General features: G+C 35.1%; 2 protein-coding genes across 3 annotated transcripts; one reads left to right on the plus strand and one right to left on the minus strand.

The window, feature by feature from the left end:
* The first annotated feature begins 6,891 nt into the window (after positions 1-6,891).
* On the plus strand, positions 6,892-10,925 carry LOC144997633 (glycerophosphodiester phosphodiesterase GDPDL7-like). The gene is made up of 8 exons (XM_078957517.1): positions 6,892-7,285; positions 7,406-7,702; positions 7,975-8,087; positions 8,187-8,694; positions 8,825-9,145; positions 9,225-9,364; positions 9,817-10,297; positions 10,478-10,925. The coding sequence occupies exons 1-8, from the start codon at positions 7,138-7,140 to the stop codon at positions 10,786-10,788; spliced, it is 2,319 nt and encodes a 772-aa protein (XP_078813643.1). The 5' UTR covers positions 6,892-7,137; the 3' UTR covers positions 10,789-10,925.
* A 14,811-nt stretch (positions 10,926-25,736) lies between these two features.
* LOC144998865 (VAMP-like protein YKT61) lies at positions 25,737-27,580 on the minus strand. Of its 2 annotated transcripts, none has more exons than XM_078958593.1 (7): positions 27,435-27,580; positions 27,049-27,272; positions 26,726-26,823; positions 26,516-26,620; positions 26,345-26,410; positions 26,179-26,265; positions 25,737-26,018 (listed from the first exon to the last, which is right to left on the minus strand). In XM_078958593.1, exons 2-7 carry the CDS (start codon positions 27,245-27,247, stop codon positions 25,968-25,970), a joined length of 606 nt encoding a protein of 201 aa, XP_078814719.1. In that variant the 5' UTR covers positions 27,248-27,272; positions 27,435-27,580; the 3' UTR covers positions 25,737-25,967. The 2 variants fall into 2 exon arrangements, with proteins under 2 accessions (XP_078814719.1, XP_078814718.1); XM_078958592.1 differs by having other exon boundaries at positions 27,049-27,263; positions 27,435-27,577.
* Between the last annotated feature and the right edge of the window lie 308 nt (positions 27,581-27,888).

Here is a 27,888-nt window from a genome sequence, read left to right on the forward strand (position 1 = left end):
GACACTTTCGCCATTATTGTAGTATGCCTCGCTTGCCACGTTTTCTTCAAAGGTCATTCGAGAAGCTATTTTAGTAGCCTCAAATGCTTTTAAAAACTTAAGCATTCATTCTTTCACTATATCTGGAACATTCGGACAAGGCTCTACATCCTGGTGTGTACAAGCAAAGATGAGTCTTCACTTTCTTCACTCTTCCCTTAATGATTTTGCTACAATAGTTATCTTTTAGATATATGCATCCCTTTTTCAGACCCTCTCCTACTACTTCTTCACTATGCTGCCAAGCAGGATCCGTGCTTCCACCTCTACTAGACATCCCACTGTAAACAGAATGCAACAAAAGCAAAATAAAATGGGCAGCCAAAAACAAGTTCATACAGTCGTACTACACATTAGTAGCAAAATTATATGTGTTGAATAATAGCAAACAGTAAATTCATACAGTAATTGTAGTTAGACAATACCAAAATAAATCATATGCTTAATAATTAATAAAATGATAATAATAATTACAAAATCTATTTGAGAGAAGAAGAAGAACAGTTACCTTGAAAGGGAGTAGCAAACAACAAGTTAGCAACAACCTTTGGCCAGAAGAAGTGGAAGTGCAGAACCAGGTGGAGTTGGGAAGAAGAAAGTGAGGAGCAGCATATTAGAGTGACACAATGAGTCGATTATGTCAATAAATGAAATGGATTTTCCTTTTTATTAAAATACCCGATGAATAAAAAACAACTTAAAAATAGTCAAGGTCAATAAGTCAAAAAAAAAACCTAGGCGTACGCATCTTATTATGCATCACCTCTATCGCTTCTTCAATGCCACACCAGTACAAAGCGTGCGTCTCAAATCCACCCATAGAGGCGGCACCTCTAGTTTGGCCACTATACGCTTCACCGTGCGTTTTTCACGATTTTTAAAACCATCCATACAACCAAGGTGAGTGACATGATATTCATGACAACCATAATTCCATACATGAGTATACTAAATAAAGAGATTGTGAAGTAGAGTCGTGGTTTCATATCGTGGGTGAGAATGAGGCTCTTGATAGATGGGTGAAACTTAAGTAGAGCCTTTCATCCTAAGTAGAGGACTATAGAGCCATCCTAACTTGTTGGCAAGCTCGAGTGGAACCAAAAAGATAGGTAAGCTTGGGTGGAGCCTCGGGCTTGGTTTCTTGGGATATTGGTTAAGAAGGGTTGCATATGATTCATAAATGTAGTGTGTGTTGCATTTTATATACGATGTATCTATTTGCATAGCATGACATTATAGTCACATTATGAGTACATTATTTATACTTGATGTAATATTGATAATTAAATCTTCTTATGAGATATTATCATTGTTACTCACTAATCTATATGTTTATTGTTCCTATGTTGAAATGTGATGTAGGAATGAGGCTTTGTATGAAAGGGAAGGGGTCGGATTGGACCAAGAGTAGAAGATTTATAATGTTTATCTTTTATGTTCATATTGGAAACTCGACTCATGTTCTTATTAATGTTTTTGTGTGTATGTGTTGAGCATGCGGTACAAATATGTAGTCTCCTCTGAGGAAAAGTTTAATCTATTTGAGAATGATTTACTATATATTGTAACCTTATCAAAAAAAAAAATTTGGGCTTACTTTTTCGAGTATTTTGGTTATATCTGTTTTTTAGTTTCTTGCAATAGTTTTTCATGTAATAAACTTCATTCATTGAATTGATGTCATGTTTGTCGATTAGGAAAAGGTGTTTGTTTACCTTTTTATACTTATGATTCTTATTCATGTTCCCTTTGATTCTATTCATTCGATTATGGACTTCATGAATTTTTAGTCTTAGTGGCATTAAAATTATGTTTTATTTTTTGATCATTTCTCTCGTTTTTTGTGGGTATACCCATCACGCAATAAACTATACACCACAAATATATACATTTTCTCTCATTTGTCCAAGAACAATTTAACCTTGACATTTAAAAGTTCCAATGCATGACCATGGTGGTGAATTGAACAATTTGTTATTTTGTTTTTTTATGCCAACAATATTCAATTTTTTTCATGTCCTCAAACCTCTCAACAAAATGGTAAATTCAATCTCATAGCTTCCTTTATTGATCTGTATCATGTAGTTCCATGAACACATTATTGGATTAGGTGTCTAAGCCCATAACTATAATTGGTTTAAACTTGAATTGATAGTAGCAATGTCCTTTTCGGTTGCCTTCAAACCTGGTAATGGAATATGATGACTGTTAGAGAGAGAGAACAATGATTTATTAATTATTACCTGCTTGATAAATTACTTTGAAATCAAAATAAATAATTTAATTAATGTATTATGTAAATAATATATTAATTAGTAATCATATAGTTTTATTAATGTTTAATAAGAAATTAACTTGGAGTTAATTTTGGGATCAAATGAATTAATTGAAACTGTAGGGACTAAAGGTGACAATGTTTAATAGTTTAGCATTGAGCATTTTAGAACCTCCCGGGGGGGGGGGGGGGGGGGGGGGGAGAAATCTAGATGCTCCTAGGGTTTCCTAGGGCTCTAAGGGTGCCTTGAAAGCCTTAGGGAGGAAGTTAAGGGATTATGGTTATCTAAGATACACATGCCTTATCCTAAACCTTCTTTATCACCTATATAAACCCTATAGGGTTGGATTTTGTCCCATGCACTCCAAGAAAGGCTTAGAACCGAGTTTTCCACTACCCTTCTCTCTCTTCATAGTAATACTTGGTTGCTAGGTTTGTTTGTGAGCCATTAGAGGCGTGTTACTTGTGGCACTTGCTACCAAAGGTTTTTCAAGCAAGGTTTTTAGATTGTTATAACAATATAACAATCAAGGTATGTATTTTAATCCATGTTGTTTGAATTTGACTATAATTCATAGAACCTAGGGTTTCTTCTTTTGTGTTCAAGTTTCATGTTCAATTAGAGAAAACCTAGATCCAATTCAATTCGGGTTGCATGTACACATAGGATTGTATGTTATGCTCATAACCCAATAGTGGTATTAGAGACTAGGAATTGTTTTCTATTGTATATGATGCAATTGGTTGAACTTGACAAAATTAGGGTTTGTGACAATTAAACCCTTGGCCTTACAATTTTTGCAAATTAGGGTTTTATAACCCTAGTTTTTCGATTTTATTGTTAGGGTTTCAACCCTTTCCTTTGGCCTCAAAATTCGAAAATTAAGGGTTTCCCAACCCTTATAAATTTCGAAAATAAGGCAACGGATGAAACCCTTGCCTGCCTCCCCTAGTCTAGTGATTTTCGAATATTTAGGGATAAGGATAGGGTTCATATTTTTAGGAATTATCTTCTTAATTGTTTAACTAAGATAATTTTATCCTTCCCTTTTTCGAAAATTAGGGGGTTGGGATTAGATTAAATTATCTTAATTAATTTAATGCATAATCCTCAATTGATTTAATTAATAGATAACTATTAAATCAATTATTTTTATTTTGATTTTTAAATGTAATAGTTTATTTTTCGAATTTTAAAATTAAAATTAAAGCCCTGGTATTTTTGAATAGTTTGAAAACACACCATCATGGATTTTATTAATAAATTAATAATGTGTTTAACTAAAAGATAATTGATAAATCAATAGTTAGGTTTAAATCTAATTAAATTAAAAGCTTAATTTATTAAAGGATCAAACTTTAGTATTTTAAAAGTTTAAAATACACCCTATATTATATAAGATTAAAAGCTTAATTATATATATGTATAGCAAAAGATCAGTCTTACATTAGTAGACCTCATGCACGAAGCTGGTCTATAAGGGGTGTTTAAGGAAGTGGCATGTAAAATGACCGTCATTGGGTATCCACTCTTATCCACCGCACTCTTGACTAGTCGAGGGCCGTTAGCCTACTGGAAGGAAACTCACCTGCACTGCTGAAACTATTGCTGATACCATTCTGATTGCTATCTGACAGCTCCCAGACTGCTGGTCCAATAACTCCCCGATCTACTAATACCAAATATAACACTTAGTCCCAAACTGCCCTCCAACAGTCAAACTAAGTCAACTTTGGTCAAAGCCAAAGTCCTGGTCAAAGTCAACCCTCCAGACTGACTCTACTCGCCGAGTCAGCACGTTGACTCGTCGAGTCCTTGCACTCTGAAAATTCTTAGAACACGACTCAACTCGCCGAGTTGCCCCAAGACTCGTCGAGTCTAACGATCTCCGAGTCCTATCTTGCTCAACTCACAGAGTCACCTCCCGACTCACTGCTTCGAGGTTTAATCAGAAAAGGTTTGAGGTTCTGCGACCAGACTCGCCGAGTCCAAGGCAATCTTCAACAGACTCGACAAGTTGTTCTTCCAACTCGCCGAGTCCATGCTCATGTTCAAACAACTCGCCGAGTACACCTATGTGACTCGCTGAGTCTCTTCACATACAATGGCTTTTCGAGCCATGCAGGAGCTCAAAACCATAGATCCATTCCTCTAGAGCCTAACCCCCACGTAAAGTGGCAAACTTTACGTGTAACCAAGGAGTTATAGGCTTAGAACACTCTAGGGTTAGGGTTTGTAACAAAGAGGCTTCACCAACAACTTATTGGCCTAAACTTTATCACTTTCTGGATTATTACCAACCTAGATCTGAGGTAAGAAACCTCAGATCTACTCCAAACTCAAAATAGGTCTCATCCATACTCAAAATGCCTAAAACTCAAACATAAGATAGATTTAGATACACAAAAGCCCAAGCAACAGAATATTACCTCAAATGAAAGCTCCAACTGAAGTAAATCCCGGATCTACACCACTCCTTTGCAGCAAAGCCCTTGATCTTCAAGCCCCTCTCCAAGATTCCCTCCTCCAAGGCTCTATTCTCTCAAATAATGAAGGCTCACTCAATTCTAGGATTTCTGGAACCCAAAAGGGGAGTAAAGAGGTTGAGGGTAGGTTATAATGTGCTTTATATATATAGGGCACAACCTCTGGGATTAGGGTTTTTTCTCGCCCAGACCAGACTCACCGGGTCCACTCGCTGACTCGCTGAGTCGGTCACTTACTCAATGACCCGGATCCCGCTCCGACTCATCAAGTTCCTCCCTGGACTCGACGAGTTAATTCTTGACTTAGAGCTTAACCTTTCTTTTCTTGGTCTTCCTGATTTTGGGTGTTACATTAGCACCATGCCCCCATCACTCTCCATCATATGGCCCATCCCAGATCAAATCACCTTCTTTTTACTCGTTCTCATGCATTTGAGCCTACCATCCACTACCCTTATCCTTTGACCCATTTGCCTACCTCGGCCCAACAACCCATCCCTCATCTCTTACGACCCAAACACAACCCCCATTCTATTTTAGCCTATCTGTCTCCAAATTACAAATCGACTCCCTTTATGCCTCTAGTCCGTAACTTTTAACCCTCACAAGCCCCAATCCCACACCCACTAATCCCTTGCAAACATGTTTAAAGCATGAAATTTATAAACCAACTCAACAACTTAACATTATATGAAAGTCGAGTTACCTATTCAAAGTCCTACCTGTAAGCCTTCGAAGTTCCAAATTTGTCTACTTCCATAAAAGAAGAATATAATGCCCTTATTTACAATAGTACATGGGTACTTGTACCTCAACCCATAACAATAATATTATTTGTTCCAATTGGCTATTTAAAAAGAAAGTTAATGCAGGCGACAACCGTTTGTGTGATCTTTAGTTTGGTCATATATTGCCATTGGGTGGTCCACTAGTTGGATGTCAATAATTATTTTCTTCACGGGGATTTTAACGAGATGGTTTACATGCACTAGCCTTTAGGTTTTCTTAAAGCCTCCCACCTTGATTTCATGTGTCACCCAAGCAAGTCCCGACCCTCTAGGAACTAAAATAGGCCACTCGATCATGATTTCGCAAATTTCCCCTCCATGTGTCATGAATCGGGTTTAAACACGGAAGATATGTTTCTTCCCTTTTAATCTATAAACTTGGCTTATCAGTTTCCCACCTTCTTCTCTATATGGATGATATTGTTCTCATTGTCTTGTATCCTGCTCTTTTATAGCACATGATTCAATCTCTCAGTGGTGATCGAGTGTTGGATCAGGCCCTCTCTACTGCTATAAATCTGCACACAAACGAAATAGAGAGATAGAGAAATATAAGAAGGAAAAAGTATCTGCAAAAGTTAATGCTATCACTTAAAGGCTATATATAAGCCTTCCATACATCACGTGGGAGCTACAAAAGAAAACAATTAAACTACTATTCTTTCCTAAAAACCTGGTAAGTGGAGTGACTTCTTCTACCACTCAACACACTCCCTAAGACTCGGTCATAGCTTTACCATATCCTTTTATTCAAAAATAAACATGCATAATAAACCTACATGACCCATGAACCAAATGAACTTGACCCATCTAGATTACCCAATTAACCTGACTTGAACCATCAAGATTATATCCAACATCGAGTTCGCCATAACCGATCTTGGTTGGTTGGCTTATTTTCTTGGCATCTTCCCTCACGTTTATTTAGACTTCCGATCCATTTTGAGCGTTTGGTCCCTACCCCACGTTCAAAGTTCAAAATGTGCAGGAATATTAATGTTAATGTATAGTTATATATTCTTAATTAGTCCTTTGGCCCTTCCTCAGTCGGGATGCCCTGTATCAGTTTAGGTCCAATTTTTCTGTTCCATTATCTTTAATTTTTCAATTACGGCTCAGGCATTATACGCATGCCTAATTATGGCAACTTATTAGATGCTCTTAAAAATCAAATTAAATTCTATCTCCGGATATAATTGCAGTATTTGCTACCTATAAATTCGTTTAATCTGTGGGTACAATTTATTAGCAATCGTCTTCTCTTTCCATTTTCTATACCTCCTTTTTCTTCCATTACCTTCTTCCCACTCCCTTAGAGAGTTTCTTGATTTCTGAAACTCCACAAGGGAAATCATGTTTTAAATCAAATTTCCTTTATCAAATAAGTCTTTTTCATAAGGTTTATTCAAGTCAAAAACCTATTTTAAAAGAAACCATGCAAAAAATCCTTCTTTTAACGTGTTTCAAAGAATCTAACCCATAAAACGACACATATTCCTTGATATACATGTTGTTGATTGATTTCTTCCATGCAAGATTAAACAAGATATGATCAGGGAGTTACTCTTTGGTTTGCTGTTGCTTCATTCATCTCTCGCCAAACATTTACATGTTCATCCCGGTAATAACAAACCCACACGACGGACCCGGTTACAAGCTATAACTGGTCCTGGCAAGAAATGGCTAACATTGCATGGTATTATTTTGATTCATTTACTTCCTTTTTATGCCATAATAACACATCATTATAACATCAAATCATGATTATATGTGTTAAATGATGGTGTTTTGCATTGGGTTATGTATTTATGTTTAGGTAGGGAGCCATTGGTGATAGCCCAAGGTGGGTTTCCTGGTTTATTCCCGGACTCTTCTGGGGCGGGTTATGCTGCGGCTATTGCAATGGGCGTTATTGGAACCCTAAAGTATTGTAACTTGCAATTAACCAAAGATAATTTAGGAGTTTGTCTTCCGAATGTAAAGCTTGATAACTGCACCAATGCAGCTACCAGGTTCCCAAAGCACCAACGAAGGTATAGCGTCAATGGGCGCGATATTGATGGTTGGTTCCCTCTCGATTTCACTATCGACGAGATAATGAAGGAGATACGTTGTAAGTGGCACGGGTAACGGTCTATTTTTCATTCTGTCTTTTAATTTGATAGATGATTTTTTTTTTTTTTTTTAAAAAAAAGGATAATGACGACATATATTGAGGAATGGAAGAAAAAATAGGTTAGTAAGGAAGCCTATTTTCCCTGGTTTAAGTCGATGTTTTTATATTAACTTAGAAAGAAACACGTAAAAGATTAATTAAAGTAGTTAAATTAGAACCTCTAGTGCAAAAGGTTAGTTCTTTTCTTTCTTGCTGATGTTTTATCACAGTGATACAGAATATTTACTCAAGAGCAAGTGTTTTCGATTTCGTATACCCTTTGCTGCAACCCGATAGTGTTTTCGGCATGGAGCCAAAAGGCCACCTCTGGTTGAATGTTCAGGTGTGTTACGATTGGACCCACACAGTTACATGGGTCCCACGTTTTTAACATAGTTTATTCTTAATATAAACACAACTCATTGTATTCCTTGTCTCGTAGAATGATGCGTTCTGGAGCTCACATCAGTTAAACGTAATACGATACATCGATGAGTCCAAACAATACTTTGTGGCGGATTATATCTCATCACCGGAGATCGGTTTCTTGAAAGCCATGGCAGCAAGCAAAACATTCGATCGGATAAGAACAAAGCTTGTTTTCCGGTTCTTAACTCTCGTCGAGGTCGAGCCTACTTACAAAGAAACATATGGCGCACTCCTAAAGAAGCTAGCTATGATCAAGACATTTGCATCGGGGATTTTTGTCCCAAAAAACTACGTGTGGCCCATCGGTAAAGATGGATACCTACAACCCGCAACAACTCTCGTTGCCGATGCTCATCGGGAAGGCCTTGAAGTGTATGTCGCAGGGTTTGCATCCGATACATTTTCGAGTTATAATTACAGCTATGATCCTGAGGTTGAGTACTTGCAATTCGTTGATAATTCACAGTTTTCGGTTGATGGGGTTGTTACGGAATTCCCAGGATCCGCTTCGAATGCCATTGGTAAGAAATCATGATCATCGACATTAGTGACAAATAGATTTTGTCGCTAATGATTTCCGTTGCTAATGTTAGTGATCCGATATCAGTGATATCAAATGACTGCATGAACTGAAATGTCAAATGATTGCAGCATGCTTAGCTCAAAGTCCAAAACCGACCAAGAAGGTGGTGGATACTTTGATCATATCTCACAATGGAGCAAGTATCGATTACCCTGGGTGCACTGATCTCGCGTATAAGAAGGCTATCGATGATGGGGCAGATATAATCGATTGCAATGTCCAAATGACAAAAGATGGTGTTGCGTTTTGCCTTGATTCGGCTGATCTCTTGGGAAAAACTAACGCGGCAATGGCTTTCATGGATCGGTCTACTTCGGTGCCAGAAATCCAACCGAAAAATGGTGTTTTTACATTTGATGTGACGTGGACTGAGATCAAATCTGTTAAGCGTAAGTTTAGCCTTCTTTTATCTTGGGCTATGATGAAATGCAAGTTTTGTTTCTTTTACTTATTTTCACTTGGTTGTAGCATTAATTCAGAACCCGTTTCAGTCTGGCGGATTGTTACGAAATCCTAAATCAAAGAACGCCGGAACATTTTTAAAAGTCCCGGAGTTTTTGGAGCTTGCCAAGAAGAATGCATCGACCGGTATTCTGATCGGAATCCAAGTGAGTTCAATGTTTTACTTATTAGAATTAGGGTTAATGTCACAAAAATGGCCCATCAATAAATCTCAATTTGCTCTTCAAGCCACTCATATTTTAATCATGCTTAATACACCAATAAACGTTTTTATAATTATTTGTAGATTTATAACATAATTACTCAATCATGTGTGAATTTTACAATTTGTAAGTAGCAACGTTTACAAACTAATAGTATACATTTTTCTATTTTATCCATTTTAATGGTAATTTGTAATATATACAAACAATTAACGGGATAAAGTGGCGACCTGCACCATAGTCTTTCATTGGTCCGTATATAATCTCAAACCTAGACCGGGTTTCTTTCAAACTGACGTTGACTTAGACTTTGATAGGATTGGGTGTCTTGAACCCGGTCCATGTGCACCTATAGGTGTTCCTTCCAATAACATGATTACTCGATCATATCGCAGAATGCTGCTTACCTAGCATCGAAGAAGGGTCTTGATATACTCCAATCAGTCAATGATGCCCTCAAGAACGCGAAATTGAACCCGAAACAACAAATTTTAATCCAATCAGATGACACGTCTATCCTGGAAAAGTTCAAGAACTCAAACCCTACTTACAAACGAGTTCTATTGTTCAGCAAGCCGATCAGTGATGCACCAAAGCCGGTTACTGATAACATCAAGAAATATGCCGATGCAGTTAACGTAGTGAAGAAGTCGATAATGCCAGAGAGCAAGATTTACATTACAAATGGAGCCACAAAAATTGTAGAACAAATGCATGCTGCAAACATCTCGGTGTACGTCTCGGGATTCTCAACGGAAACTTTAAGTATGCAGCTCGATTTCTATAGCGATCCCTACACTGAGCTTGTTTCATTCATTGCAGAGGGTATTGATGGTGTGATCACCGATAACCCGAAAACCGCAAGTGCATTCTTGAGTAAGTTTAGCTAATACAGTTGTTTTATGCACTGTTTGTTATATATGACATATAACATGACATCTACTGTATGACATGCATAGGAGTCATTGTGACGTATAAATAGGACAAAAAGTACAAATTGTGTCAAATGCATCATTAATATCAATAATTTATATCTTATTGTGGCTAATGTGGCAGGGAGTCCATGTGTTGACCCAAATAGCAAGGCCGCATTTGTTTTCCAACCGATTAAACCCGGTGATTATCTCGCTCAAGTTGAACCCACGGTTTTGCCGCCTGCATCAACACCAATTCCTCCTCTTCGGGTGACGGATGTTGTCGACCCGCCATTGCCTCCTGTGAATGCTGCTGCACGCAAAGAAGGTGACTCTGACAAGAGTGGCGGTGATGGTGGTGGTGGATCGGAATCTGGCCAACAGAGAATGGCCGTGGATGTGGTGGCAACAACGTTATTGTTGATTGTGGTGTTCTTTCTATTGGGGTGTTGATTTTGGTAATATTTGGTTTGGTTTGGGGTAAAACGAGAGTTGTATTTGTACCACACGGGAAACTACCAAATTGTTGTAAGAACTCGTTAGTGTTAATTACTTTATTCATTTTTGGTAGATAAATTAATATAGTTTTATTTTAGATTTGGTAAAATATGTATCTGATACTTTTTTAAATTATGTTTCAATTGCATTTATATGTTGTTAAAAATGACCAAACAATGGGTTAATCAACATTGCCAAATCACCCCCTAAGATGCCCAAACCCTTTGCTCCCAAAAAATCAAGGTATTCAAGCAACCGAACAAGAACGGATAGATAACGTTTAAATGGCACACCAAACAAACTACGAAATAATAATCAATCAAATAACCGGGGAATTTAAAGTGGTACACAATGATCGTGTATATCTATGTAGACCTAAATATCTATGTAATTGTCTTAGGAAATAATATAAACATTGGTTATGTTATATAATGTGTTAAATTGTTATATGATTTTTCTTGTGTAGTGACTTGGAGAACTAAGAGAAAATATTTTAGATAAGTATGAGTAGGTGTGAAAGGTAGTAGATACCTATACTAGCGGAAGCACATGACTCACACTTGGATCAGAGAAAGTCACAAAGTTCCCAAGACGCTAGTAATTGATTTCGTTTTGTTCACGTCTGTTGTTATCATCGTTTCGGTAATGGCTAAGAAGATAACTATTATTCCGAACCTGGTGATCATATCAAATTGAGACCGGCTAAGATAAGTATTGTATGTGGTCCAGAGAACCAAGTTCAATGTAACATCCGACTTAAGTCGGAAGATTGAAGTGAAAGAACATCGAAGCGATCAATAGAAGTATCACAATCACCGTGAAAGTAAGAAACTTATAGCTAGAAGTGTTACATGCTAGAATGTAATTATACCACATTAGAACATAAAGTAAGGTATCTTTCATTATGGAATCTGACTAGAAAAACCTGAGTCTAAGCGTTCCATCATAAGATGAGAGGTCATTAGAACATGACTCATCGATATGTTACGGTAATTGAAGTAAATAACTTATCTTAAGTTAAGTATGTTTAAGAAGGAGCGAGAGTCTCCAATAAGGATCAAGTTTGTAACTTGAAGGTTACGGTCGAAATTCCAACATAATACGAAGAGCAGATGCAAGATTGAGCACCGTCAACAGTCAAGAAGTCCAATATTTAGATACTCATTTAAAAGGAAATAAGAGTTACGATTATTATCTAGGATGAAAAGATAACATATGGAGTCATTATACAAGCCTTGTTTTGTTAATGATTCTGGGACGTAATCATCCTAAGGGTGAGATAATTGTAACGCCCGCAGATTCAGACTAGTCAATTTAGAGATAATAAACATTAAAAATGAATTTTTGATAAAAGATTATTTAGAACAAATATTCTAAACCAAAGTTATAGTATATGTCAAAAGGATTCCGTACATATAAAGAACACTGAAATCCGACTTATAACGAAGAAGTTATGACCCGTCGAAGTTTCGGGATTAAACCAACATGGCTGTGCGTATTGTAAAAAGTAAATTTTTGAAAAAAATACTTTTTAGCCTTAGCGACCTAAACAAAACTCATAGTAGATGTTAAACCAAGAGCACGCATATAGAGAACATCAAAATCTGACTTCGTTAGAGGAAGTTATGATTTTTCTATGATTTAGTGTATCAGTACACAACCCGAAAATCGAATTTTAGATCGATAGATTATTAGCTGACACAATCTACACGAGAATTGAAGATCTCATCAATAGGAGCCTATTGATATAAAGACAATCGAAAATGGACGTCGGATAACAAAGTTATGAATTTTAACGGACTTTAACTGTCTAAGTCTGTTAAAATATAACTTTAAAAATAAATTCAAAATTAGCCGATGGAGTCTAAAAAAAAGTTGTAGATCCCATTGTTACTTACGCGTGGATTTAAAGAGTGTAAAAAATGAAGCTCGTATGTGAAAGTTATGAATTTTAGAAGATAATTAATTTTTGGGTTAACCAGTGAGTGACACATGACGCGATCTAGGCCGCACCTTTCTCCCCACGGCTTGCCACCAGATTGTGACATGTGGCACATTACACCCAACGTAACCCTCAAAAAGCCATTACGCCCAGCGTAATTCTTGAGTACACTCAGCGTACTTGGGCGCTGACAGTTATAAATAAAGCTTATTTCTCACTCTTTGCTTTACACCTCTTCAACCAATTCTCTCCCAAACCTCCCAAGGTCTGAAGACCTTTTCTCTAGCCCTCCCTAGGAGTTAGTAGTTAGCCTTGGAGCGCCAGAAGGCCTCAAGAAGAAGAGATTTCGTCTCAGAAGTTTAGCCCGCGAAGAGCCTGATTTCTCGCTAAATCACTTGTAAGTTGAGTTATGCTTACCGTATTATATATATATATATATATATATATATATATATATATATATAACTTATGTTTAAGTTCATTATCGTTATCATAAACATATAAACAATATTTATTAGTGGTTCAAAGCCGTTATATTGTTTGATCTACTTATGGTGATGATGTCTAGGCTGGATTTAGTGAGGTGTTTATAGTGAGATTTCCAAACAGTACACTTCATATACCAAACAGACCCTACCTCCGATACGATCCTACCTGGTTGTTTCTTACTTGATAGATCTTGAAGTAGACTTTGAGTTAATGATAAATCTAGACTGATAATTAGTCGCAATAAATATTAGACTAAAACTTAGCGATAATAATACTGGGTTTTGTCAACTAGAAAAGACACTTGTTAGAAGCGAGGCGTTGCCCGAATTTCGTCATCACTTTAACAGGTGAGTGTATAGTTACTTCATCTTACACATAGATATGATTTATCTGGATAATTACATGCTTGTTTGCTTATTATATATACTGAGAATATTATGTGTTAGATAAGATACTATGAGATGATGTTTAACTGATTTAATCATATAAGTATTATATACCTATAAATATGTATTGGGTAGCAACGGGTGATGAGAGATATGTGATGATAGACAGGTAATGATAACTATGTGATGATAAATAGGTTATGATAGATAGGTGATACGAGATGATAGATGATTAGGAGATGTCATAACCTTGACGTGCAATGTTGCAATGTAGTCATCTACCACGGTATAGATGACGACCACTGACTAATCTAAACAAGTTATGCGGAAACACCGGCAGGCTCATAACCTGTAGGTGATGAATTATGAGTTCAGGCAATGTAGTAACTGTGACATCTCCAAATTCACGATCATTTAAAAATTTTATTTATGCTTATTCAAAAATCAGAGTAGTCATTTTAAAGAATAATATTGTGGAATTTGTTCACAGAAAACATGATAAATATATTATCAAAGCATTTGCGAATAAATGTATTATTGTTTATATTAAAACTTTGAGATGTCATCGTTAATATAGAAACATAATCATAAACAGAAATTACATTCATTTACACTAATGATTTACATCTCCTTTAATCTCTCAATATAATGTGTTTTCGTATCGATACATGTGAGACAAATAAACTGAGTGGGTCAGGTTGGGAAACCTGGTGAGTACATAGGGTTTTCAACCCATAATAATAAAGTTATTATGTTTCATCATCAAATAATAACCCAATTACTCATCCCTGTTATCTTCTTTATTCTTAAGTATCTTCCCTAAGAATCATATATTCCTCAATATTTATTTCTAAGGATTGTCTTAAGGAATACGCACGAAGTTCATCGCTGTCAGAGTTTATATAACATGCACTAAGTCCATAGCTGTCGATGTTATTTGTTAGGCACTAAGTCCATAGTTGTCAATGTTCATCTATAGGGCACTAAATCCATAGCTGCCAACGTTTATTTTTAAGACACTAGGTCCATAGTTGCCAACATTCATTTGTAAGGCACTAAGTCCATAATTGCTAATGTTTATATATAGGGCACTAAATCCATAGCTGTCAACGTTTATTTGTAAGGCATTAAGTTCATAGCTGTCAACGTTCATTTGTAAGACACTAAGTCTATAGCTGCCAGGGGTTTAGAGTTCTACTGGGCTGTATAGAATAGTCTATGGTTGTCATCTATACTCGCTAGATGACTGGGACATCGCGTGGGTCAAGGCTTTTCATCATCTTCCACCTTTCATCATCTATATCATCTTTCTTCTCTCATCATTCATCTCATCTCATTTTTCTTCTACCCATCTTTACCCATAATAATTATAGATATAAAAATACGTATATATTTTAAATCGAATAAAACATGTATATTTATTCATCTAGCATAGATATCAAGAACACAGATAATATGCACACATAACACATAATTTAAATTAAATACTTCATATCTATGTGAAAGATGAAAGTAACTATGCACTCACTTGTTAAAGTGATGACTCGAAATTCGGGCAGAGCTTCGCTTCTAACAATCATCTTTTTTTCGACGAAATCTAACATTATTATTGCTAAGTTTTCGTTTAATATTTATTGCGACTAATTAACTCAAGGTCTATGAGCATTGTTGTTTTATAAGTGTTAAAGAATACTTTTCAACTACTATGTACAGACAGGGGCCAAACATGAAACACCGGAGGGCAGAACCATTTTGACATTTAAGCCGTTCTGAAATCCAACAATTCTATGCGACCCTTCAAACCAGATTCTTCATACTGCGAGCAGTTAAAAGGTATTATAATAACACTTTTCTTAATTTATACTTGGTACATATATTTCTTATCATTTCATAATAACAATAATGAACTTAAATATAAGTTATACATAAGAAAGGTAAGCATAACTCACTTACAATGGAGTTTAGCGAAGAACTGTGCTTTGCACGGGTAGAACTTCTAAGCCGAAAGCTCTTCTTCTCGGATCCTTCTAGCACTCTGGGACTCACTACTAACTCCTAAGAAGGGCTAGAGAAAAGCCTTGAGGCTTTGGGAGTTGTTGGGAGAAGAGAAGTGGAAAGGTGTGAATAAATGAGATTATTTGCGCCTTTATTTATAGGTTGTAAGTGGCTCAACATAGCGTGTTACTGAACCCAACACATCGTGTTAGGGTGTTAAGTGTCACCTTCTGGTGGCAAGACATGGGGAAGAAGCAGTGGTCAGGATTGTGTCACGTGTTACTCACAAATTACTCCAAAAACTAATTATCTTCTAAAATTCGTAACTTTCGCATATGAACTCCGTTTTTGACATTCTTTATATCCACGCGTAGGTGGTGACGTAATTTACAACTTTCATTTAGACTTCTTTGGCTAATTTTGAATTATTTTCAAAAGTTATATTTTAATAAACTTAGACAGATAAAGTCCGTTAAACATTCATAATTTTGTCACCCGATGTCCGTTTTTGTCTTTCTTTATATCGTTGAGTTCTTATTAACGAGATCTTCAATTTTTGTTTAGATTGTGTCGGCTAAAAATTGATCAATCTATATTTTGATTTTCTGAGTTGTGCACTGCTATGCTAAATCTAAGAAAAATCTACACTTCCTCATACGAAGTCAGATTTGGACGTTTTCTACATGCACGATTTAGGCTTAATGTCTACTAAAACTTTCATTTAGATCACTATGTCTAAAAAGTAATTTATCAAAAATTCACTTTTTAGGTTACACAGTGTCATGCCGGTTTAATCACAAAACTTCGACGAGTTATAACTTCTTCGTTATAACTCGGATTTCAGCGTTGTTTATATGTACAGATGTCTTGACGCTCATTGTCTCTAAATTGACTGGCCTAAATATGTGGACGTTACAGTTACTACGTATTCATGCAATGATACGCTAACCCTTACTGGACACGTATTGGGGGAGTAATCCCCGAATCGGTACTGTCCGTGTGATGATCCTTAGCAAAAGTCCTTAGGAACAAACATATACGGAAATGTGATGTAAGGCAATGAAAGGTAAATATGATGTAGGAGATGACCCTTAGGATAAATCTTTTGGGAAGAATAAATAAAGAAAATGGGGATGAGTAATCGGGTTAATTGTTTGACATGAAATATGTGAAGAAACAAACTAACTATATTATTGTAGGTTGAAAATCCTATGTACTCACTAGGTTTTCCAACCTGACCTGCTCAATTTATTGTATCACAGGTAGCGATATTAAAAATACACTTTGCTGAGGGATTCAATGAGTTGTAGATCATTAGTGTAAATTAATGTAAGGTCTATTTATGCTTATGTTTCTGTATTGATAATGACATCCCAATGTTTTAATATAAATAAAAAAATACACTTCTTCGGAAATGCTTTGAGAACATCTTTATCATGTTTTCTGGGAACAAATTCCGCAATATTATTCTTCAAAAAAAGATACTCTAATTTTAAAATAAAGCATAAACAAATCGATCTTTTATGGCCGTGAAATTGGGGATGTCATAGTTGGTATTAGAGCATTAGTTTAAGCGAACTAGGAGTAAGGATTTATTTCTAGACTTAAACTTAGAATGCTAAGCGATGATTGTGAGATGAGTGTCTGTTATATTTAGGAAATATGGTTGGGTAGACACCAACACTAGCCTATTTTAGGAAAGATGCCTAAATTGCTTTTATGTGTTAAATGTTTTATGCTGTAAGATGCCTTATATGCTTTATGATGCTATCTTTTGATCAGATTCATGTTCTATTGACGACCATATCTGGAAATGTTATGTGTTCAGATTTCTAAATGTTTAATTAGTATATTAGAACTGACATTTAACTTTTCGGTGTGATAATGAGATTCATGCGTCTACCGTAAATAAAGCTTACCTATCTTAATTCTCTTCACTGCATACCGAACGTCTGATTTGGCATATAGATCGACATGTTGAGAACTTGAAGCGGATTTGGAAACGCTAATCAGCAGCCTGAGCCATGAGTGATTGAGCATGAACTAGAGGTAGAAACTGCACCCGAGCTAATCACGATGGCAGGAGTCCAAGCAATGATTCGGGATATGGTGGCCGAATAAAGGGAGGAGATGAGAAAAATGTTTCTTAATAATAGGGATGAACCCAACTATACCTATTGTACAATCTGAACTGAACATAGAACAATCAAAGGAAGGAAACTATAGTATGATTATCAGTCAAGCTGAGCCACATATGGTTAGAAGAAACCATGCCAATGGAGGAAATGATGGATGTAGGTGCAAGTACAAGGATTTCATGACATCCAATCCACTAACTCTTTCTGGAAGCCCGACACAGGTTTATGACTTTGTTTCTGGAATACTCTGATATGGAACTATTTTGAAAACAAATTTGTAATAGCTATTGGTTTTTGAATAATTTAAACAATTTTAAATTGGCATGATTTTTATGGATGTTACATTTTGTTTCTTAATTAATCTCATATAATAAATGTTATTTGTAATTGTAGGCTATTGATTCAATTATCTATTTGATTGGACTATCTCTCCAAAGGACGACTAGCCAGTACAAAACCGCTTAGTTATCTTTTTTATTATATATATTTAATATCACATGCTAAACTTTATTTATATTTTTTTAGCATGGGCATCGAATTGGGAACATCTCTTGAAAAACCTAGTATCGATTTTGAAAAAGTTTGGTCATCGGCAAAACGAGCCGCCATTGTGGGCGGCCGGTGGCGACGGTGGCGGTGGTTGTCAAATAATCAGAGAGTTTCTATAATTAGGAAGTGAAATAATCACCACCTTTATTTTAGGTCTTGCAAAAATTGGATGTTTTAGAATTAGATTGATCCTAAAGGATTTTCTGTGTTCTTGATGTTTCGAATGTTGTAATAATGTTGATATTTAAGAAATTGCTAATCACTTATGGTTTATAAACATTTTATGTGTTAACCCAAGGGAATATCTATTAAGAGCGTGGGAGTTTTATAGTTTTGAATGGGTTTTCTTTTAACTTGGTAAATGTTTAGAAAAAGGTTGGTGTTTTATTCTCCACCGGAATATTTTAGATTTTAGCTTCATAAATATATATATAATAATTGTTTACATTATTGTTAACGGTGAGTGAAAAACCGTCAGATCAATCTGAGTCCTTAAAACTCCCCTAACTTTCAATCTCAGTCGTAATAACTCAACATTTAAGGTTAATCGAAGGTTTCTTCCGTCTTAAGTCTTCCCCACGACTCCATCCTTCTCGATTTGCTTTAAGAATCGTTTTTCTTCAACAATTGCAACACACGATTTACAGTTTTCCAGTGGTTCCTCTCATGTATCTCAACCTCTCTCTATCATGTTCTCACCACCCACGATCGCATACGACTCCTCTTCAACCTTCGACCACACTACTCCATCTCCAACTCCCCCACTTCCAAATGCCCCTACTCTATTGGACCTCTATATATAAACATAGCCATCATACCTAATTATCAACAACTCCATCCCAAAGAAGCCTACATATCGGCTCTCTTAATTCCTTGAACTCGAGAATGAACTTTGGGCACAACATTTATCGATTTCTCCTTATTAGGTATTGATTTCTCTTTTTCTTTTCTTTGTTGTGCTCCATTCTCATCTTCTCTCGTAAATTAAAAAAAAAAATTGTCAAGTTTCATTTTTCGTTTATGTATCTCAATACATTTATGAACAGAACATTGAAGAGTCGGATTAAGGAACCAGGCGGCCTATTTTCCCTAAAACCAACCATTTTCCATGGCAAATTTGCCCTAATTTCTATTTTTTGATTACTTTTTTACACAATCAAAGGAATTTGATTTTAGATTCCATTATGCAGCGTGTTGAAGGTAATGGTTTTCATGTTCCATAGTTTCTTATCATGATTATTACCAATCTATAAGTTTATATATTGTTGGGTTTTTAGTTGTTATAGTTGTAGTTGTGAGGTACCAAAATAAGAGTGTCAATTTGATGAAATTGGATATGACTGCTTTTAAAAGTTGGCACCACTAAACTCATTGATCCAGAATCAATGGATGATTGTCATGTATCAGATCAAAACAACTCTGATAGTGATGGTGAAATACCTTACTTTTCTTATGTTGAAGCTATAGTAAAATCTTGGGACCCCAATTGTTTTTTTTTCGCTTCTATTTATTAATAGTCGATGTGTTGTTTTAGATACATGAAATGAACTTGACCCATGATCAAGAGTCGTTCTTAACAAGTGAAGGTAATGGTTTTGGTGTTCCACGGTTTATTGTCATGACTATTGTGAATCTTCATTTTTATATATTCTTAGGGTTTTTTGTTGTTATAAGTGTAGTTAAGAGGTATCAAAATTAGGGTACTAATAGGATGAGGATTAGGCTAGAAGAAGTTGTTTGCTCTTCATTTCAATGATTCATGTAGGGAGCCCTAACTATCTTTTATGTTTGTCATTTATAGCACTCTATCAAGAAAATTGAGGTATAATTCTGATGGAAGTTGCAGATTAGTTCTTTTTAGAAGGAAATTTATTACATAATAGTTGTGTTTTACTTGCAAGTTATAATTGTAATATCAGCAAGGGAAGAAAGAATGGTTGTTTGTGATAATTTCCTAGGATCATCACTTTGGTGAAACTTTCTTCACTTCATTTGCTTAATTTTCTATATTCCATATATATCATGTTGGCAACTGTGAAATTGGAGCATTAAGTTGCAGACATTGTGTTTTTCGTTGTGGCATTTGTCTGAACATGAAGTAGATAGAAAGTTGTAATTTTGTGTACGTAAAAGGGTACATCTGAAATTGACTTCTAGTATGCAAATGCTATAAATGGGAAAAATATGTTTATTTTATATGGAACTTCACTTTTGATTTTTATGAATGCTATAAATGGGAAAAATATGTTTATTTTATATGGAACTTCACTTTTGATTTTTATGAATGATTCTCACATATTGCATGGTTCAACTTACAACAATATAAGTTGATATTGACAATTTGACATAAGTAAAAAGATGCATGAGTCAAACATTGATGCTTAAATTAACAAAGGACTCCAATCATAGGATTGTACTTCGGAAAATATATCCAAATTACAATGATGTGTTTGTAATTTTACTCTATTTTTATGTTGCATGCAGATGGAGTAAATCAGACGATTATTATTAGGTTTGCAACTTTCACTTTTGTATCATTTTTTGCATTAATATATTTTTTATAAAGTGAAATTCCTTTTAATGTAGTATGGAAATGGAACTGGAAAGTGTAACAACAAAATTAGGCATGGAATATTTTGATAGTTTTTTTTTTCTTTCTAGTTTTGACTTTTTTTTGGATTAATGATTAGGGTTTTATGAAGCGAAAGACTTTGGGGAGAGATGAAGTGTGTGTACATAAAAAGCTTGAAAAAGCTAAAGATGTTAGAAAAATTAAACGTGCCTTTATTCCAAATATACCATGTTTATTTTCCAATCTTTTTGAATAAATAATCTAACTTTTTATAGTTGTCAGACAAAAATCCAAAAAATGGAGACAACCAATGAAATCAAAGATAACAAACTCTTGAGATCTCTAAAAGCTTAAAAGAACACAAAAAGTTCTCCAAATGTCGTAAATGCCCCTGATCTGACCCATATCAACCCATGTACACCACAAAGTACAATAAACAAACCGTATGCATCAGAGGCAACCATAGATGATGTAGCAAAGGTCTCAAGATCACATGAGAAACTGAGAGATGTGGTGGCTGCTAATGAGATTACATTTTATATGGGCATAATTTTTTTTAAAAGAATGTGGGCTGCCACTTTTTACATTATGTTTGCAAATAATTAGCATTGTAGGCTCTTAAATGGCTTGTTGTAGGTTACACTAGGGATGCCCAAAAAAACCGGTTTACCTCCGAACCGGTTCAGGCATGAACCGAACCCCCGAAGAACTGAACCTACGGACCGAACCAATTCGCCCTTTTTAATGTGTGATCCGGTTTCGAACCGGTTTGTTAAGAACCGGTTTTTTGAACCTATTCGTAAACCGGTTTTTTGAACCGGTTTTTTGCATATTACCGTTTTTTTGTCTTATTCTAACGGCTATATAGCCGTTTATGGCTGTTAGATACTCGTTTTTTGGTCCCTTTTGGCCATATTCCCCAATATTTGATAGTATAAATACCTATTACATGTTTTGGGTTAACCAAACCTCAAAAAACCTCTCTTACTTCAAAAAACGCTCTTAATTCAAACAATGGATTCGGCTTCCATTGGTATTGGAGACTCATCAAACAATCTTACCGTTGTTAGCATCAAAGAAACAAATAGAAATCCGGCTATTTGGTGCAACTATGATTTGTGTGTAATGTCGAACGGTATAAAAAGAGCGCGATGCAAGAAATGTGGTGCTTTTTTTAATGAAGAAGAGAATTCGACATTGAAAACTCATATGACAAAAAGATGCCCCGCGGTGAAATTTGGGCCGGGTCATAATCAAACAACAATGGCGAATGATGCAACATTGTGGAGTTACGATTTGAGTAAAGTTCGGGATAGGATGGCGAAGTTCGTGATTCAAGAATGTTTGCCTTTTGACCACTTCGACAACAAACGATTGACTTCACTCATCCAAGATACTCTCCAACCACGATATTGCCATGTGAGTCGTACTTCTATTAGACGTGATTGTATTGAAATGTGGCAACTTGCAAAAAATGAATTGATTTTAGGATTTCAATCTTTAGAAACCGGTGTGAATTTAACTTGTGATGTTTGGACGGCTCCTTACGGTTCACCGGATGCGTACCTTTGTGTTACCGCTCATTGGATTAATCCAACTAATTGGGTAATGATGAAGCGTACGATTACGTTTGAATTGTTTGAGTACCCGCACACCGGTAGAAATTTATTTAAAATTTTAGATTGTGTGATCAAAACTTATAAACTTGAAGGAAAGATTTTTTCTATATCTTTTGATAATGCTTCAAACAACACCGTCGCGGTTGGACAACTAAAACTAAAATATAAACCAATTTGCGATGGTGTTTTTTTTCATAATCGATGTGTTGCACATATCATTAATTTGGTTGTGCAAGATGGACTAACTAGCATTGAAACTATAAAAGATGGTTTCAAAGACATGCTAAAAGATATTTTTAGTTCTAGTAACGCTCGATATCATAATTATATGCAATTTTGTGTTTATGCGAATGCCCTCTTTTTAGGTCCGAATTGGGAAAATAACACCCGATGGAACTCCACTTGCAAAATGTTTGAATGTGCCTTACGTCAAAAAGATACTTTAAAAATGTTCCATGACAACCTTGCGGACCGTAATAAGGTTACGGCTTATCCGGAATCAAGTTGGGATACTATCAAACTTGTTACGGACATGCTTGATGTTTTTAAAAAAGCAACTACTTTTTTATCGGGTGTTTATTATCCTACAAGTTGTTTAGTTTTAAACCAAATATTTTTAATGTGTGCGAAAATAAATGAGTTTGAAATGAGGAGCACAATGTTTGCTAATATGATGAAACCGATGAAAGCAAAGTTAAAAAAATATTTTCAAGAAATGCCTCCCATTATTACTTGTTCCGCCGCTTTGAATCCGGCTCTAAATGTTGGGGGGGTTGAGACTTTAATTGAAAATATTTGTTACGATTTTGGTTTAATGGATGATGACATGGATTATGCATCAAAGGAAGTTTCAAAATTTAACAAAGTTTTTCAAAATTTGTTTGAAGTTTATTTAACAAAATATGGTTCAACAAACATTCATGACATGATGCAAAATACGGGGGCATCCGGATCCACTTCTCACCAAAATAACGAAACAATTAGGCTTTATAATACTATGAGGAATGAAAATTCCAAACGAGCTCGGTCTAACACCCCAAGTAGCGAGCTCGGGAGGTACATTGGTTCCGATTTCTTGTCTCAAATGAGTATTCAAGAGTTTGAAAATTTTGATATCTTGGCTTGGTGGAAAGGAAAGGAAACCCAATTTCCGATTCTAGCCGCTATGGCCCATGATCTACTAAGCTCCCAAGCTTCTACGGTAGCTTCAGAATCGGCTTTTTCTGTTAGTGGCAGGGTAATATCACCAAGAAGAACAAAACTAACCCCTTTATCGGTGGAAGTGTGCATTTGCTTGAAATGCTACCTTGATGGCGTGGAAAGGATACAAGACATTGAACTACTAGAAGGCACATCGTTACATGCCGAACCACAAGTACATGAGGAAGAAGTAGCGATGGGAATGTCGGTGCCACTCACCCTAGAAGAGATCGAGTATGAGAGAGGATTACGCAACGACATGGCGGATGACGAATAAAAAAACAAAATAGGTTGAAGATGTATTAGTTTGACAATTTGGATGTTTTGTGTTTTTATGTTTGAAGTTGTATTATGTATTTCCAATATAAAAAAAAACAAAAAAAAATGAAAAATAGGTTGAAAATTGCTCCAAAAAATGTGTTGATTCAAGTTGAACAATTTTTTACATACATTATGTTTTTCTACATATACACAAACATAAAATTTAAAACCAAAATAAAAGTTAATACATGAAAAGATATGTATATTATTAAACAAAAAAAAAAAAAAAAAAAAAAAAAAAACTTTTGGACATGGTCCATAACTCCATATGGACGTGTATATGTAATGTAAGGCTTATAAGGCTTTGCCTTCCCAATCACCCAAACCACCTACTGTGAAGCCAAAAAAATTTATGATTTAAGACAATTTAGAGCTTTATACTCTAAACAAAAAAAACTCATTCCTATTTTACACTTATTAGCCCAAAAACAAAACAAAACAAAACAAAAAAAAAAAAAAAAAAAAAAAAAACCCTTATTTGCGTCGAACCGGTTTTGAACCGGTTTTTTTGATCCTTTTCTGAACCGGTTTTTTCCCGTTTATTTGAACCGGTTTTTTGAACCGGTTTAAATATGTTCGAATATTTTTTGGGGTGAACCGGATTGGAACCGAACCGGTTTTGGTGTGAACCGGTTTTCTGAACCGGTCCGGTTCATAAAAAAACCGGTTTTTGCACGCCTAGGTTACACTATTTGCTCTAAATGGTCTCCTAAATGAAGAACCAAGTAGCCATTTTATGAAGCTTTTGTTAGTGATATTTTACAATTTTCGTTGTTGTAATAGGCTCTAGATGACCATTTTTCTATTTGTGTTAGTGTATTTTTTTTTAAAAACATTTATGTTTCAACAAATTAGAGATGTGAATGTGTGCTCTTAGCACTCTACTTATATTATTTAACCAATTCAAAAGGTTATAGTAATGTACTAATATTATTTTACCTAATAATAAATAGATACTTAAAAATCATAAGTTTTGTTTTAACATACAATAACAATCTAAAATATATTTTTAATCTAGAATAGCAGCATACTTATCCTTTTAACCAATAATAGCAACACATTTAACTTTTTAACCGATAATAGCATGATATTTCTCTTTATATCCAATAATGTCAATGTACTTCTCATTTTAGTCAATAATAACGATGTACTTATTTTTAACCAATAAAAGCAACACATTTTTGAAAAATAGTACATATAATAAACAGATTATGATGTGTATACATTCAACCCCTTTTTTACATCATATCTCAAAAAATTAGACAAAAGAATTGTAAGAAGCAATGAAAGAAGGATGCTATAGAATAAAGTAAAATCAATCTATTGTTAATATAAAAAATAAATGAAACTTTTTATAAGCCGGTGAATGTTTATGACAATGCATGTTTTATTGATTGTAAATGTTGTTATTGACTTGAAACTTTCTTTAAAAATCAAGCAAAGAAAAAAGTAAAATAAAATAAAAACGGTACAAAATTCAGAATTGAAACCCACGATTTACGTTTTCTTATTTTTCGAAAAACTTGTCATTTCCATTTTAACATCACCACACTCTCATTGAGTTTCCTTTATGCAAAATGGTATTATATTTTAATGTGTATCTAGAGCATGACCTTATATCATATTCTTTAACCCATTTTTAGAAGTCGTAAATCATAAGATATATCATCACAAATCTTGAACATCATAGTGTATTAAAATTATGACATGATGTTTAATTACTTTTGTGATAAATCATCTTTAGTTCTCTCTTAGTTACAAGACAATACTCTAAATAACAATAAAAACCAAATTAGATACACGAAAATAACAAACAAGAATGAGCACAAGCATGCGCCTTTTTGTCTATCTAAAGCATGTATAAATCCCCAAAAATCCATATCTTTGTTGAATCATATAATCTGTAAAAACTTTATGCAGCTTTCACAAAATAGTACAGCATTGATTGGATTTCTTTGCTTGCTTATAGAACATCTGTTTCACAATCATTCATTAGAATTTTGTCAGATGATTCGTTTTTACTTAATAGACTTAAACAGGAGACAAGACTTAATGCAAAAAGAACAACTTAACCTTTTACAAATTTACCCTCTTTAAAATCATGCATAATGATGGGAAAAGATTAAAGATGAACCTGTGAAGCTGCACTAAGATCTGAACTCTTCTCAACTAAGCTATCCAGCTTTTCACCTCTTTCAAGGACACTATCAATGGTTTTATGCTGTGAACAAAAAATTATTTACAACAGTTAATAACAAAAGTCAAAAACTCATTTCCAAAATAAGGAATTTGATGCTTACAAGGATAATTTTGGTTTCATCTAACTCCCTTTGAATTTTCAACAGCTTGTCAGCCTGTGCAGGATCCTGTATAGTTCAAAAAAAAGATTCAAAGATGATTTCAGATATCAGATTTAAAAGATCACATCAAGTGCACAACAATGTCAATGAAGGTTAGATGTTAACTTGTACCTGAAACCTGGTTAAAGCATCATTAAGATATGGCCATTGATCAGTGATATCTGCTTGTATGTTTTGCCATGAATTTCCATGCTTCTTTTGGTACTCATCTATAACCTAATCAAAATGTAGCATCATGTCAGTTATAGAAAGCTTTAAGGCTGTGATATGATTGATCATATGATCATGTGGTTGTTAAAGTTCTTAATAATATGAGCTTACCTGATTCAGCACAGAGAAGGCGCTCCTAACTGGATAGTGATCATCCATGAAGCCCACCGCACATAGACCATTTCTGTTATATGAATGCACCTTATACTCTATCACCAGGAAAAAGAGATGTGATTAACTTATGCTTATGCTTATGCTTCAATCAACAGATGATTCGTTTCAAGATATGAAATTCGAATCCTTCCCAATGTAATTCGTTTAATATTTACGATTGAAACCCCATCTTCGATAATCACCGCGGTGATAAGATTTTGAAATCAATGACATGATTCAAGGAAAAATGGTAGAAGGAAAACAGAGGTGGTTTATGTAACCTTCGTGTTGGACGGAGTGGCGTTGGTCAGGCGGAGTTCGTTTGGCGACGGTCCTACCAACAAACACGATGAACTGCCGGACGGTGACCCTCTGGAAATACCCAAAATGACTCACGTCCGTCGCGTTCGCTAGAATCACTGGATCCGAACCGTCTGGAATCGGGTGACATTTCAGCACGAGTAACGCCGTGATCTTCATCCTCTTCTCCTCCCTCCTATTCAATCTCAAAAAACAGTAAAAATTAGAGATTAGGGTTAGGTTTCCGACGACAAATTCTTGATGAGGCTTGTACGAATTGGAAACGAACGAAATGGATGAATTCTAGGTCAAAAAGAAGATGATCAATAGAATTATCCACTGGTCCGTAATCAGTGAAGTGCATTACCCTTGCGATCGAAGAAAATTTTCACGCTTTTGCTTTATGAAGAATCAGAATTCAGAAGGCGTTTTGGGATCGAATTTCGAACCATGACAATGCCTACCGACCTTTACTTGTAAATATTCCGTCGCCATAACTTCCAGCTGTCACTAATGTTTTGAAAAAAAAATATTATGTTCTACGATAAATCTAACAAAAATATGATTATTTTCATAACTCAATTTCCTACACATAAGCAAGAGGAAATTTATATTTTTGGTTTATGATGTCACTTGATTTTTTCGGTTTTAATTTTGAATATTATTTTGATGTTTTATAACAACTTTGATCAATTTTACAATTAAAATATTGTACACCTTTAATAAGATTATAATAAATGTTAGTTATTTATTTAAACTTGTTTGTTTAATATCATGTTCACCCATTATAACTTTGAAAGTCGGTTGTGTGCTCTTTGGAC

Source organism: Lactuca saligna, chromosome 5, assembly GCF_052625555.1.
Source record: "Lactuca saligna cultivar CGN05327 chromosome 5, ASM5262555v1, whole genome shotgun sequence".
NCBI lineage: Eukaryota > Viridiplantae > Streptophyta > Magnoliopsida > Asterales > Asteraceae > Lactuca > Lactuca saligna.

Coding starts and splice junctions, on each gene's coding strand:
- LOC144997633 (XM_078957517.1), top strand. CDS start 7,138: ATGATCAGGGAGTTACTCTTTGGTTTGCTGTTGCTTCATTCATCTCTC. Junction 7,286..7,405: donor GAAATGGCTAACATTGCATG/GTATTATTTTGA, acceptor ATTTATGTTTAG/GTAGGGAGCCATTGGTGATA. Junction 9,146..9,224: donor TGAGATCAAATCTGTTAAGC/GTAAGTTTAGCC, acceptor ACTTGGTTGTAG/CATTAATTCAGAACCCGTTT.
- LOC144998865 (XM_078958593.1), bottom strand. CDS start 27,247: ATGAAGATCACGGCGTTACTCGTGCTGAAATGTCACCCGATTCCAGAC. Junction 26,824..27,048: donor CCACTCCGTCCAACACGAAG/GTTACATAAACC, acceptor TCCTGGTGATAG/AGTATAAGGTGCATTCATAT. Junction 26,019..26,178: donor ATCTTAGTGCAGCTTCACAG/GTTCATCTTTAA, acceptor ATTGTGAAACAG/ATGTTCTATAAGCAAGCAAA.